General features: G+C 51.4%; 1 protein-coding gene across 2 annotated transcripts in view; it reads right to left on the minus strand.

The window, feature by feature from the left end:
* ERI3 (ERI1 exoribonuclease family member 3) overlaps window positions 1-13,586 on the minus strand; it is a 129,622-nt gene that overhangs the window by 33,493 nt on the left and 82,543 nt on the right. For both annotated transcript variants that reach the window (XM_050306484.1, XM_050306485.1), the window contains exon 7: window positions 2,756-2,855. In XM_050306484.1, coding sequence (XP_050162441.1) covers window positions 2,756-2,855 — 100 coding nt within the window. The remainder of the gene's footprint in view (window positions 1-2,755; window positions 2,856-13,586) is intronic.

A 13,586-nucleotide genomic window follows, 5' to 3' on the forward strand; every position in this document is an offset into this window, starting at 1 on the left:
AGAAGACGAAGTGTGGAGTGGGACTGGTCCCAGAGCATGCCAAGTGCAGGGATTTGGAGCCAGTATCTGCTGAGACAGCGAGTCAGAGAGTGGCTTGAAAACAAAGCAATACACAACCAATCAGGCAAGACAGCAAAATTCCTTGCAAATTGTTTGCAAAAGCAAGTGGCCATCCACTGCAATTTTTCTGTCAGATTTGAAGGGAAATATCCGTGTTGCACATTCCTGCATAAGCAAGCTGAGGCTTCACAGGAATGTCTGCATCCCCCTGGACCGTTCCCCACGCTCCTGGGAAAGGAGATGCACAAACACTCTCTTAGATGACACGGTATTTGTGAAACTGGTGAGACTGGCTAACAAATCTTGCTGCTCCCTTCTCGGCCCTCTTTGGTTTGCAGATTTCTGGACACCAGTGACCCACGAGGACCATGAAAATCAGAGGTTGACCCTGGTTATACCCACCTTAGATGACCCTTGGAAATCCTCCTTTCAGCTCCCCAACATTGCTCAACCCTGCTGCACCCCAGGACTGAGGACAAAGAGAAAGGAGGCTCTAGACCACATGGGAACCATCCCCAGAACCACAGCCAGCTCCTGGCTCACTGTGGGCAGTGAGAGGCTGGCAGGTAGTGTGCTTCACCATTCTCCACTCTCTTCTTATGCAGCAATCCTTGATTAGGGGTCATGTCTCCAGACATCAGCATCACCCCTCGCCTTCTCCCAGGAGGACACTGGGCTACCAAGCCCCAAAGCCAACAGCTAAAACACCACTGGCAGCGGCCGTGCCTGGGGCTCCCAAGCTGGCCAGGAGGAAGAGTTCTTCTCCCCAGCTGCCATTCAATGAGCCTCCAGCTCACTCCCGAGGGCTCAGCCTGCAGTAAAGCCACTCGGCAGAGGGTGCCAGTGGCTGCCACCTCTGCAGGCAGTCAGAGGATTGTAGACATCCCAGATAGATCTGCTCTGGAGCCAGCTCAAATGCAGCAGCCAGCACAGGCTGTAACACACAGGGCACATGTGCACCATTGGCAGTGCCAGGGAGATGGAGACTGTCACGCTGCTGGCCTGGCATCCTTCACAGCACCTCTGTAAACCCTTTCCAAACTGTATGGGAAAGGTAGGTTTGCCACTGGGATGAAGTGCTGCAAGAATGGAGCTTGGTTGCTGGGCCTTGCTTCTCCATGGGCATTTCACCCACAGCTCACCCCGTACTGGGGAGAGCTGGGAGTGCTCCCCCACAGAGGGAGTTTGGCAAAAACGAAGCAGCAAAACCCTCCTAAAGGACTGGAATGGGAGGGACATGAACAGCATCTCTCTGAATTCCATCAGGCAGAGGAATCCCACCTGTGCAAGACAACAGCACTGAGACAATCATGGGCAGAAACTAATGGGAGACAGATGATACTCCAGAGATGTGGATGCTTTGTTGGAGTAAGGGATGACAGCAACAGAGAGCTCATGACATAAATAAAATGAGGAACAATGAAGCAGAAACCAAGTCCACATCCCCCAGGAGACCCTAGGAATAGCCTAAGCCCCCAGAGCAGGATATGCACACACAACTCCTGCAGTCCCTGCTCCCTCCTTGTGATTCCCCAACATGGTACACAAGCAAGGCAAATCTGCTCCCAGGCAAGGAAGCAAATTTTAATGCTACCTCTGTCAATAATGCAACCAGATCCATAGTTCAAAAGGAGCTTGCTAATTAAAAGCTGGTGAGCTTTAAATAATTCATCTCCTTAACTTGGATTGATTAGAGAGTTTAATGGTTAGAGTCTTGAAACAATATTAAACAGCCTCTTCAAGGCCCGGGTAGCTGGTGACTTTTCCAAGTAAATCTTACCTCCTTGCAAACTTTAATGCTCAAATGTCACTGAGGATGAAGGGCTGGGAGGCAGAGGGAACACCTGACCACTGGTCTCCAAGAGGTGATCCACTGCCCCACAGAGAAACAAGACAGGCAAGAGTGATGCAGCCCTGAGTCACAGCCCTGTCTACAGCCCAGTAAATCTGAGCTCCTGCCTGTACCACAGCCTGCTGCTGTCCCAGCTCTGCATCCCCAGGGCGACACAGCAGGCAGATATATGGCCTCAGTGTCCTGGGCCAGGTCTCCCTCATATCACTTTGATCCCTGACGCAGAGGAGCTGAGGCATACACAGAACTCTGACACTGTTCATCTTGAAGCACTGTTTATCAGTTGTTTATCTTGGAGTAGGCTACAGGGCCACGAAACTCATCACACATGTGAGCAAACAGGATGATGATTCAGTTCTCCAGCTGGGACCACGCTTCTTCACTCTGCAGTGTGTTTCCAGCCAGCTCCCAAGGCTGTGCTGCCTGGCAGAGCCTTCCTTCCCGAGGACGAACACAGCATCCAGAGCAACTCGAGGACTGATCCAGCAGGAAGAGCATCCCGCCTAGCCTGGGGATCCTTGCCCTGTGCTCCAGAAGCTGGTGCTGCCCCACATCCAACCCCAACACGAGCACTGCTAGAGCAGTCAAGGCAGGAAGTAGCTCCCCAGCCAGAGGGACCTGCAGGTATGTTTGGCACGTTGGGATATGCCAGGGACAGGGAGGTCATCCGTGTGCCCATCCTGCCCTGGCACATCTGCATCCCTTTTACCAGCTGGAGACCCTGCAGTCCTTTGGCTGGCTCTCAGCACCCCAGACTGGACAGGGTCTTGGAGCTGAGGCACGTTCCGCGCACCCGGAGCAGCAGCCGTGGGGATGGGAATGGCACAGGGCAGCAACACTCACCTATCCCGCTGTGAGGCCTCCCTATGTGCTGTAGGTTCAGTCCTTTGTTCATGTCTAAGAGCCCGTTCTTTGGCCAACTCCCCATGGCAAAGCTGTACGCCTGGAAGAGAGAAGCAGAGTGTCAGACAGCACAGCCCGTGTGTAGACGTGATTTGTGTTTGCCCAAGTCTGGCTGCTCCCGGGGATAGTGTGGGTCTGCGTTCAGCATGTTCAGTGCACAGTCCACACACCACCCTCACAGCAGCTCTCCTGGAGTTGCCCACACAAAGCACCCTCACCTGTCCTGTCCCACGTGGTGCTCCTCAGAGGAGAGGGGTCCAGAACCTCTGGTGGTGTCCTGTACAGGTGATAACCCTCACAAGGGAGGGATCTGCATCACTCAAGGCTACTTTTGCTGTGCTGGGGCAAGCCAGGGGCTGTGAGCTCATCACCCACGTCTTGGTTGCTCCGACAACTTCCCTGCCTTACTAAAGGTGGGGTCAGCAGCAGGAGTCAGGGGGATTTGGAAAGGGGTGCCCATGCCCAGGCTGGCCTGGCCAGCAGGCCCCTTCCCTTCTGGAAAGTACAGCCCTCCAGGCTCCCTCTCCTATCCACCCCCAGATCCCAGTTGTTTCAGGGCTCTCCATCACTGGGTGAAATCCCACTGGGAGACAGCACTGCTCACCCCACTGAACAGAGCCTGCAGTCTGGCCAGAGGGAGCCTGCTCCAATCCCCACTGCATCCCCTGGTAGGGTATCCAGCAGGAGCAAGGCAGCTGGGAGCCTGAGCAGCACAAAAACCCACTGGACAATGCAAACATAAAAGCAGCCGGGCCTCTGTGTGACACGCACGGCTGTAATTACAGCCTGACAGCCACATATCTTCTTCATCTTGAGGAATTAAGCTCAGCAACGCATTGTGAGCAGTAAGAAGGGTGCGTGGGCTTAGCGTCGCTCACGCTGGCACTATCTCTGCTGCCGTGAGGGCCATTGTCCCCAGATGAGATCAGGTCAATCCAGCAGCCCCTATCTCCCTCCTGCAGGGGGGATCATCGCTAACTGCAGCCACAGTGTGGCGGGGCATTGCTGACACCCTCCGCAGGCTGCAAGTGCCATGGAGATACTCTCTGCAGCAGGAACGGAGACAAACTGGGCGAGCAGAGCTGAGCGGTGCCCCCCACCAGCCCAACAGCCACCTGCCTGCCACTGGGACCTCCTGCCAGCCCCTCTTCCCTGCTACCTGCTGCTCTGCCCAGCACGGGCAGGTCCAGCCCCTGCTGATGGTAGCCCCCCCGAGAGCCACAGGGCTTGAGGGAGTTAATTTATTAGTGGCCCACGTAACCATTCATGCTGCTTTGTTCCTCCTGCCTTAGCAAAACAGAGGGCTCCACAGATAATTAATAGACAGCATTGCTAATCCTGTTGGGAGATGATTAGCAATTAAAACTCCTAATTAAGTCTATGCATAATTCACTGAAATTACACTTTGTGTACACAACGGGGAGGTTTCTTTTGCCTTCGACAAACACACTCTGGCATGTTCACTGCCATGGTCGGGATGCAGGCTGGCCAGCCACGGTGAGGGGGAGCTGGAGGCTGGGGTGCAGGATGGGACCTGCACCACTGGTGGCCCTGGATGATGGTGGAAGTGGTTCCACATGTGGCTCCCTCTCCTGGGCTCCATCCCGCAGAGCAAACCCAGGCACAGCACAGGAAGGTTCTTGTGCTCAGCACCAGCAGGATGAGAGCAGTGAGGGCCATCCCTGGGGAAGGAATGTCCCCGGATGGGGAAAGACCGGGGATTTCCCTGCACAGGGAGCTACCATATCGCAGGCTGCCTTCCCAGCCCAGACGAATCCCTTGGAGCCTGGCCAGGAGCAACTGAGGGAGCACAGCGGGAGGCTGGCAGGATTTCTGGAAAGCCGTGGGGACAGCTCTGGAAAGCTCCTGGCAGCTGGGTGCTAGTGCCAACCCCGGCCTGCCTCCCCTGGCTCTGCAGCATCAGCAGGGAGCTGGCGGCACGTGCCCCAGCCCCCGGATCAGCACCGGGCCCATCTCTGCACAGCGCTCTGCTTTCCTGATCAAGGTCATTCGGAACAGCCACAATACCTGAGCAAACTCGCTAAGCAGCCAGGGTGGAAGTTGGCCTGACCACTGAAGGTCAAGTGTGCACTTATGCATATTCAAAGCTGCCTGCAGGATCGATCGGGTTTTAATTGTTTTTCCTGGGGTTTTGGAAGGAAGTGCCAGGGGCATTGATCAGTCCCAGACAAGGCTGCTCACACTCTGGGGCTGGCAGAGATTGTCACTATTGCAGGCAGAGGGAAGTGCAGGCAGCGATGATGAAGGGATGAAGGCCAGGCAGGGAAGAGGTCAGCCAGCACCGGCCAGGAGGAGGAGCTATCGCCAGGCTGTGCTGGAAAATAAAGTTTTTAATTAAAAGTGGCAATTCTGAGCCGCCTGCCGGCAGCAGCCACACAATCAAGAGCGAGGAGCTTTGCTGTTTAATATTTAAAGACAACGTTTAATCTTTAAACAGGAAAGTTCTTCTTCTGACTGTTAAAGCGAGGCAGAAAGCGCCGGTGGCTCCCTCACGCCGGGGTCCCCAGCCCACGGAGGTGACCATGGCCACGGGCTCACTGCAGGCACCAGGACACCCCCTACTGCTGGCACTGGCACAGACCCCTGTCCCTTCAGCATTTATCCCTTTGGCAAGCTGTGAAAAAGTCTGAGACACCCTTGGTTCGCTCGCAAAGGATTTAAAAAAATGTCATGAAACCCTCTCTGAGAGGAAACCGCACTATTTTGTCCCTCCCTCCAGTTCAGTCCTGGTGTTGCAGGGACTGAGTTGCTCCCTTTTAGGTCAGATGCTGAAGCAGGACCAGGACCCAGGTGCTTTTTATTTTTATCTACATTTTAACTGATAGAAAACGCAGACATGTTTTAAAAAAGCTATTTTTTAAATGTTTTTGGACAGAATCCCGATTTAGAGAGAAACTCAATGCTTCTGATCTTCCAAAAGCCACACAAACAATGCCGGCAGAATAATTTCCAAGCATCTTGGATACAATTTCTTCATTCATACAAGCTCCTAGAAAGGTTTTCCTTTTTCTCTTGATTTTGTTTGTAATTCTATGAAGGTTACATTTACCTCCCTGCCAATGCTGCTCTGAAGTCAGATGATTATTAATTATATTTATTTACTTATACAATCCCATAGGCATACGCAGCAGTTCACAGACAAATACTGCCCTGGGTCCCTGATGGAGGGATCTCGAATCAAGGGTAAGCAGATCCTCCTGTGATAAATGTGAGCTAACAGCAGCAGGAGATTAGTAACATACTGTGTTTCCATGCACAGAGCCAGCACCACAGATAATCCACACCTTGTTAAAGGTGCTGGTATGGGGAGGTAGGTCCTTAGGTAACCTGTACCTCACATATCCCACAGAAAATCCAAAAACAAGAAGTGAGGATAAAACATGGGGCACAGCAGCCTGGGGCATGAAGATGACATGTGTGCAGAATCAGCACCTGAGGTTGTATTTATAATAGAGCAAGAAGGGTCTGACACCATCCTCTCCCATTGCACCAGGTCACAAACCCTCCTGGTGGCCGTAACGCATCTGCCTCAGTTTGCAAAGGGTCTGAAACAAGAGCTCTGTGGATTATTTCTGGCAGAGCTGGGGTCTCCTCTGTGCTGGGGCAGGCGTGCATGGAGGGCATGCCAGTGGGGTTAGGCAGTCCCACGGAGCACAGGATTCGTGCAGTTTGGCACTGAGTTTGGCCTGCCTGCCCTTGCTGGAGTCCCAGTGCACATCAGCACCCATCCCCAGGAACGCCAGGGCCGGCAAGGCAGCAGCACCAACACGGCTGGGTCCTGATGTTCTGCTCCCTGGAGTTTGTTTGAGCTGCACACCATGGATTATAAGCAGCACAGCGGCAGAGAAGATGTTCCAGGGTGTCAGAAAATTCCAGGAACTGGAACTTGTCAAGCTGATGTATTGATCTAAGTGGACTGAATAATGCTCCATCATTTATTTATGGGGAAGTGCCCGGCACACTTCACAAAAAACTGGTGTTTGGCAGTCACATTAAGGCAAAATTTAACATCCTACAGCATGCAAACAGGTCACCTGTGCAGAGGTCAGGATGCTCACTTACACGGGGAGCCCCACAAATCCTTCTTGCACGCACAGGAGGAGACAGGGCTGGTCCTCACGGAGCTGCTGGAGCTCTGCTAGGGCAATGTGCCGATGCTGACAGAGCCAGCCCTGTCCCTTCTGCACGTGTCGATGCTGTGACCTGCTGGCCAGCCCCTGGCCCCTCTGCCCTCCACTGGAGCTGCAGGCATTGCATCTCCCTGGGTGCTTTAGCTGAAGGGCAGGAGGGAAGTGGGGTTTTGTGCTTTGCAATGGCATGAGCATGTTCACAAACCACGGCAGCAAGAACTGCCAGGATCAGCACAGTCTCTCCTGCTACCCTGACCAGCTGGGCAACTCTGTCATTTTATTTTACAGTTCCTACCAAGAGGTTTTATATGTTTCATCTGCTAATTGTAATTTTAATATTAATACAGACACTTTCAGGCAAGGAGAAAATATTTCCTTTGGAAAAAATTCTCCCAGGAGCGAAGGGGCTCAGCAGTTTGACAAGATGCTAAAGGGTGGGCAGCAAGGAATAAGAGGTGTTTTTTGCTCAAAGTTTCTACTCAGAATTTCAAAAAGACACCTGAGAAAAACATGGGTTTAAACAGGCAGAAAGTGGCTCTGACATCTCCCAGCTGCCCTAGGCCTGGGCAAGCAGCAGGTGCCAGCTGTGCTCCCCCAGTATCAGTCTGGGCACAGCAGCCTGATGATCAAAGCTGAACCCCTGACATTTTCAGAATGGGGAAAAAGTCTTTGGAACAGCAAAAGCATCTTCCTCCTCTTATCATGTCAACTGTGCTCTGTGTCCCCCCAAAATAAGCATTTGCCTTTAACTCTCCTCATCCTACAATGAGGTGTCAAAGTTCTATATTTCCTCATATGGTGGGAAGAAAAAAAGAGGTCATGTCTATGACCAAGTGAACTTTTAAACACAGCTTGAAATGTTTTTAGTGAATTTCACATTTTGGGGCTGGGAGTACCTTGGAGGCCATCCCTGAATAGCACCAGGACACTGGAAGCTCCAGGGTGTTCCCCTGACATCTCATTTTAATTGCATGACACTCCAGGGATGGGAGGTGCACATTTCTTGCTGGGATTTCTTGCCATGCAAATTTTCCAGCAGGACATAAGACAAACGTAACACCACTGAGGGGGTGACCCCACCACCAAGTCATATAGTGGCAAGACTCCTGGACAGGGTTGAATGCAATTAAAGAAGAGGCAGGTAATGAACAAGCAGCTTGCCAAGCCCCAGCTGACAACAGCAGAGCTCCTCTGTTGCAGGGAAGGCACGGAGGAAAGCTCACCCAGCAGGACTGAGACATGGAGCCTGGGATGGCTTCGGCAGCGCTGGAGTCTGCTACCCTGGCTGGCTGTCAGGAGGCAGGAGATAAACCCAGGTGTAACGTGTCCCTTTTAAGCAGTTTAGTCAGAAGTGCTGCCACATTCACAGCTTTTCAAGTATTTTTAAATCACTTACAAAAGCAGGATTAAATGATCAGGAATTCCATTTAATAGGACAAATAAAGAAATAACAATCTACTCCATCAGCCCTGTGAAAGGCAGGTTTGATTTAAGAAAAAAATAAATAAAAAATAAGTATAAAAGAGGGAGAGAAAAAAGGAAAGGGAGGTGGAAAAAAAAGGATAATGTGTGTTTACTCAAGCAAAGAAAAAAATATTTAAGTGATGTAGGGGAGAAGATTGCGGTAACTAGTGAAGAATAACATCGTCTGCTTTGCTGTCAAATCACACAAGAATTTCAGTAATAGATTCTCATTCTGACACTCAATTCAATTCGAAGGTGATCCTGCTTTATCCCAACACATCAAATATTAAACACTCGTATTAGCCAGGGTGCCGTCGCCTTTCCCGGCTTAGACGCGGCAGGAAGCTTTTCCCCCTACTTTCTCTCACTCGCTATAATATTCTCAATGTTATCTAAACATGCCTTCATACACTGGGGTTCCTTATCAATCCCATTTGGGGAGGGAGGGGGGGGTGTACTTAAAACGGTATTAGTTTGGGGGGCTTTTATTATTATTATTTCCAAAGCTTTTCAATTTTGTGTGGAAAAAGCTTAGAAAAAAAAGGCGGAGGGAGGGGAGGTGGCGAGAGGGGGAGAGGGAGCGCGGGAGCGAGAGAAAGTATAAGAAAGGGAAAAGCAGCCAGCAGCTCTTGTTTGACTGATGCCTTTCAACAAGGGCAGTCTAGCTTGTCAAAGCCCGGGCTCGAGATGAATTGGCATATCTATTCAGCCTGCCTCTGGATGTCATGCAATACAGTTTCATATTCCCAGATAAGGCATGATAAGCAATTGCTGCCCTGACACCAACTCCATCCATCCCTGCCTTTCTGTCCACGCGTATTACAGATCTCTGCTGCCCCGCTAATAAGAGGCATTTAATTTTTACGAACGCGGCAGCAAGAGGGACCTCCAGGGTGACCAGGTACCACATTAACACCGCTCAGGTTTAATTAGTTTGTCTCAGTGCACCAAGCTCCCCAAACACCCAGGAGTGGTATTGGGTGCACAAAAATAACTTTTGCCCAGCATGGTACCTGTGAAGCCTTGGATTAAACATCTGTGCTTATCATTAACGGGTGGAGGTGACAAGAATGAAGGCCGCTTGTCTTCTGCCAAATATATCTGCAGTGCCACTGCAGGTGGTTTGGCTGGGGCTTGGACATGAGAGGACAGTGGGGAAGAAGTGTCCAGTGCCCTTTGCCAGGGAACGGTCCCTCTCCAGAGCACAAACCCTCTGAGAGCTGCAGGGGGAAAGTGAGCAGCTCACACACTGAACAAGGAGACCACCACACGTGGCTTTGGCCCCACCTGGGTGGGATTAGGGAAAGACTGGAAATTCCTGCCACTGGGAGGATGAGATCTGGACAAAATCCTCCCATGTTGCTGAAAAGGTGCTAGGGCCTTGCCTGGTGCTCTGCCCTCTTCAAACAATGGCACCTGAAAGCTTTTCAGAGAACAATGCCACACAGCCAGCTTCTCCTGTGTCCTGGATGCAGGGAGCCTTTGGCAAACCCAGCTGGTGTCCACTTCAGTCCATTTGCAAAGCTGCTTGTTAGAACAGCAACATCTTCATGCCTCACATCAGGGAGCAAATTAAACAAATAAAAAGACGAATGGTCTATTTCAGGAAAAGTGAGCACTGGGCACACAGGAGGTGCCTGGCTCTGCCCATCTTTGGGAAGTGCTTTACAGGAGTAAGGTGCCCCTGGACGATGGGAGGAGGGCAGATCAAGCTTAAGGGAAAGGCATTAAGATGTCAAATAAGATGCAGAGGATGCAGTGTAATTGTACATGCTTTCTCCTTACTAAAACAAGCAGCCCATGCCATCAGAGCTCCCTTCACTGGACCTCTGCAAAAGGGAAACTGAGGCACGCAGTGATGTAATGCCTGGGCCATTCCCGTGCAGACACACGTCTGAGCAGCCTTAGTCTGCCCACGTTGGGCAATACCTCAACACAGCCACAGCTATACAGATTCACTGCCAGAACTCCTCTGAACTTCAGCAGGGAAAGGATGGACGCTGCAGCCACCAACATCCCCTCTCCGGGGTGCATTTGGATGCTGCGGCCCCATCAGGCAGCGGAGAGGTGGCCCTGCCAGTGCATGGGATTACCATGTGCCTGGGCTTAGGCTGCAAGGGACACACACCGGTGTGCCTGACTCCAGGGTGTCAAAGAGCCAAGCGGTTTAGGCTTCACATTTCCCTGTGTTTGAACAAGAACAGCCTCTGCCTTGCTCCCAGGCTATGGATTATCCTGGATAAAATGTTCTTGACTGCTGTGTGCTCTGCAGCTGGCTACACACTGGGTTAATGCCGGGGAGACCTGGGTCAAAGCCCTGGGTTTGGTCACGAGCGAAACGAAGCTACAGGTCTGGGTCCCTGAAGGGCTGGGAAACAGAGATGGAACATGTACAAGTCAGTGCTGGCCCTGGAGAGGGGACAAGCAGAGCCATAAACCACCAAGAAAGCAGCTCAAGGATGGGGGCTGCTTGCAGGACCAGGAGGTCTGGGCTTGGGAGCAGAGCACTGCGGCAGGAAGGCAAGGGCTGCTGCAGATACAGGGTCTGGAGGACACATGCCCAGTGTCTTTCCCAGTCTGGGAAAAGCAGGCAGGCTTCCTTCTCATGGTGTCCCGGCATTCCTGGCTGCACTGCAGGGTGACAGACCCAAGCTGAGTTATGCTGATGTATGCAATCAACTCCCAATGTATCCTGGCTCCCCATGCTCAGACACACAAGCAGCTCCCGATTAGTGCCTGGAAGGCAGAGACACATGATGACATGGCAGACAGCTTCCAGGGAGCACCTACACATGGCTGATTTACCCTCTCAGCCCTGGAAGGACGGGCTCACGTTCTGCAGTACTATCCCCTGACCACCCCAACCAGTTCAAGCAGGAAAGCAGTGCTAAGCCTTTCTCCACTACAGCTTTGTGGCCATGAGAGCAGGAAGCTGGGTATGATACGAAGGAAAACCCACAAACACACTTCATGGATGATTCATCACAGCCATACAGACAGGAATTGGATCAGTCCGAGTCTGGCTGCTCCTGGGGAAACTGAGGGTTCAGGAGTAAGGAGAAGATGCCTTCAATAGTTCTGGAAAACAGGAAATTGTTGGCACTGCCCTGTAATCAAACACACCATCAGCCCCTGTATACATGGGGACAGAAATCAGCATGACAGGGTCCCAGCAGATGTGCCTCACTGTCAGGGCAGCAGCAAGGTGGATACGTCTTGACCTTCTCGGATTTAGCTGGAGATGAACAACCACCAAAGAGAGCTGCAGTTTTGCCACATCACAAGAGGGTGGATAACAGTACCTCTCCACCACCCTCCTCTTTCCAGAGCCACAAATGATGTCTGTGATGCTCAGACATGCCCCACAGTCCCTCAAACACACACCCCTTTACTCTAACCCCTAGCCTTTCCCAAGCAAAGCCAGCACCAGGCTCACTGTCAAACCCATCAAGCCCTTCCAAAGAGGGTATTCCCCCCCCCAGTTTCTATCTTTACACACACACACACGCTCGCCTCTCCCTCGCTCGCTGTTTAATTTCCGTGTGAGAGGGAAGCAGGTGCCCGTGCTCCCGTGAGCTCTCCCTTCTCTAGGTTTTTTTTCCCTTCTTGGATCCTGCCCCATTAGTTTAGTGCCCAGCCATCTGCGACGTCTCCTGTAATGCTGTCCCCCTTGTGTACCAGGGAGCTTTTCCATTAGCGCCTTTAATATTCTGACACCTTAGCACAGGCTGCTATTACATTCAAACACTGATCGCCCTGTGAAATTACATCGCAGGGCTTGCTAAAATGGAATTGTGTATAATCAGGCTCCTCCATGCACTGTCAGTCCCATCACAAATACAACGTAAAGCAGGCTTATGGATGGGCTTAGCAGCTGCTACAAGTGTATTTTTTTTTAATAGATGAAGTATCCCTTATTTAAAGCATTTCCTTAAGAAAAAAAAACAACAAAAACCACAAACCAACAGTGAAAGACAAATCAACAGCTGCTGCATTATGTTAACCATACCACCGGTCTCTTAAAACATGTTATTTAATAAGGTAGCTATCTGTTTATCTATAACTATATCAAACAGAGAAGGAGGGCGAGATAAAGATAGTTAAACAGACAGCCAAGGAGATATCTGCCACTGGGAAATAATAGCTAAATAAAAAGTACCATTATTTACTCCAGAGAGGGGAGGAGGGAGAGCCAGCAATTTCCTCCCAGTGCTGCACAGCCTCTGGTTTGTAAGGGCAGCCTGTGCCAGCCTGCACACGCCCCAGCTCACCTGGCTCCAGCCTGCTCATCTCCCCATGACCATGGCAGGTAAATCTGGGGGACAAAACGCAACATGAGAGGGCTGCAATGCAGGGACTGGTGAGAGAGGGCAGGGAGCTGTTCTGCTGCCTGGTGGGGCAGCCCCCCACCTCCACACAGGCTGAGAGTGGCTCAAATTAAGGCAAAAGTGCTCAAGGCAGAGGGTCTGGGTGCATGCCTGCAGTGGAGACTGGTTTTTGTGTGGCCAGCACGTGAGCGATCAACTACTCAGATTTTTTTTTTTTTTTTTAAATTCCAGCTAAGGAAGTGATGGATTAGGACAAAGGTATTTCAGGGGGATGCAGGAACTGGCAGGGACACTGATGATGTGTCAGAGAAATGAGCTCCCAAGCTCTCCTGCTCAGAGTTCAAAACGCTGCCTCTTACCATGCCCTAAAGGTTATTCTGTCTGTCTGCTGTGAAATGCGACGGCACATCACCTGAAGGGAGATTTCCAGAGGCGCTGTGACCCTTCTGCTATCTCCTCTGAGAAGCCTCTGCAGGAATGATGAGATTGTAGCTCATTTCCACACACCTTGAAAGAGCCGGGCTGGATCAAACGCGCTGAAAGCAGAAGCAGCACATCCCCGGGACTCATCCTTGCCTCCTGGCAGGGAGCGTGCTCTTGCTGTAACGGGCTGGGAAACGGCGCCCACCCCACTGAAAGACCAATGCTCTGACACTGCCTTTCATCCTAAACCAGGATGGAAAAGCCAAAATATTGTCTTGTTTCACTGTGTGGGAACAGTTCTGCTTCGGAACCACAAAGTAAAACCCAGTGACAGAACTGTCGCCCTTTGGAAAGCAACAATCTATTCCTGTGCAAAACACCGCTGTGACATTTTGACTCCAGTTT

The sequence above is a fragment of the Myiozetetes cayanensis genome, unplaced genomic scaffold (genome assembly GCF_022539395.1).
Source record: "Myiozetetes cayanensis isolate MyiCay16 unplaced genomic scaffold, myiCay2020 scf12, whole genome shotgun sequence".
Taxonomy (NCBI): domain Eukaryota; kingdom Metazoa; phylum Chordata; class Aves; order Passeriformes; family Tyrannidae; genus Myiozetetes; species Myiozetetes cayanensis.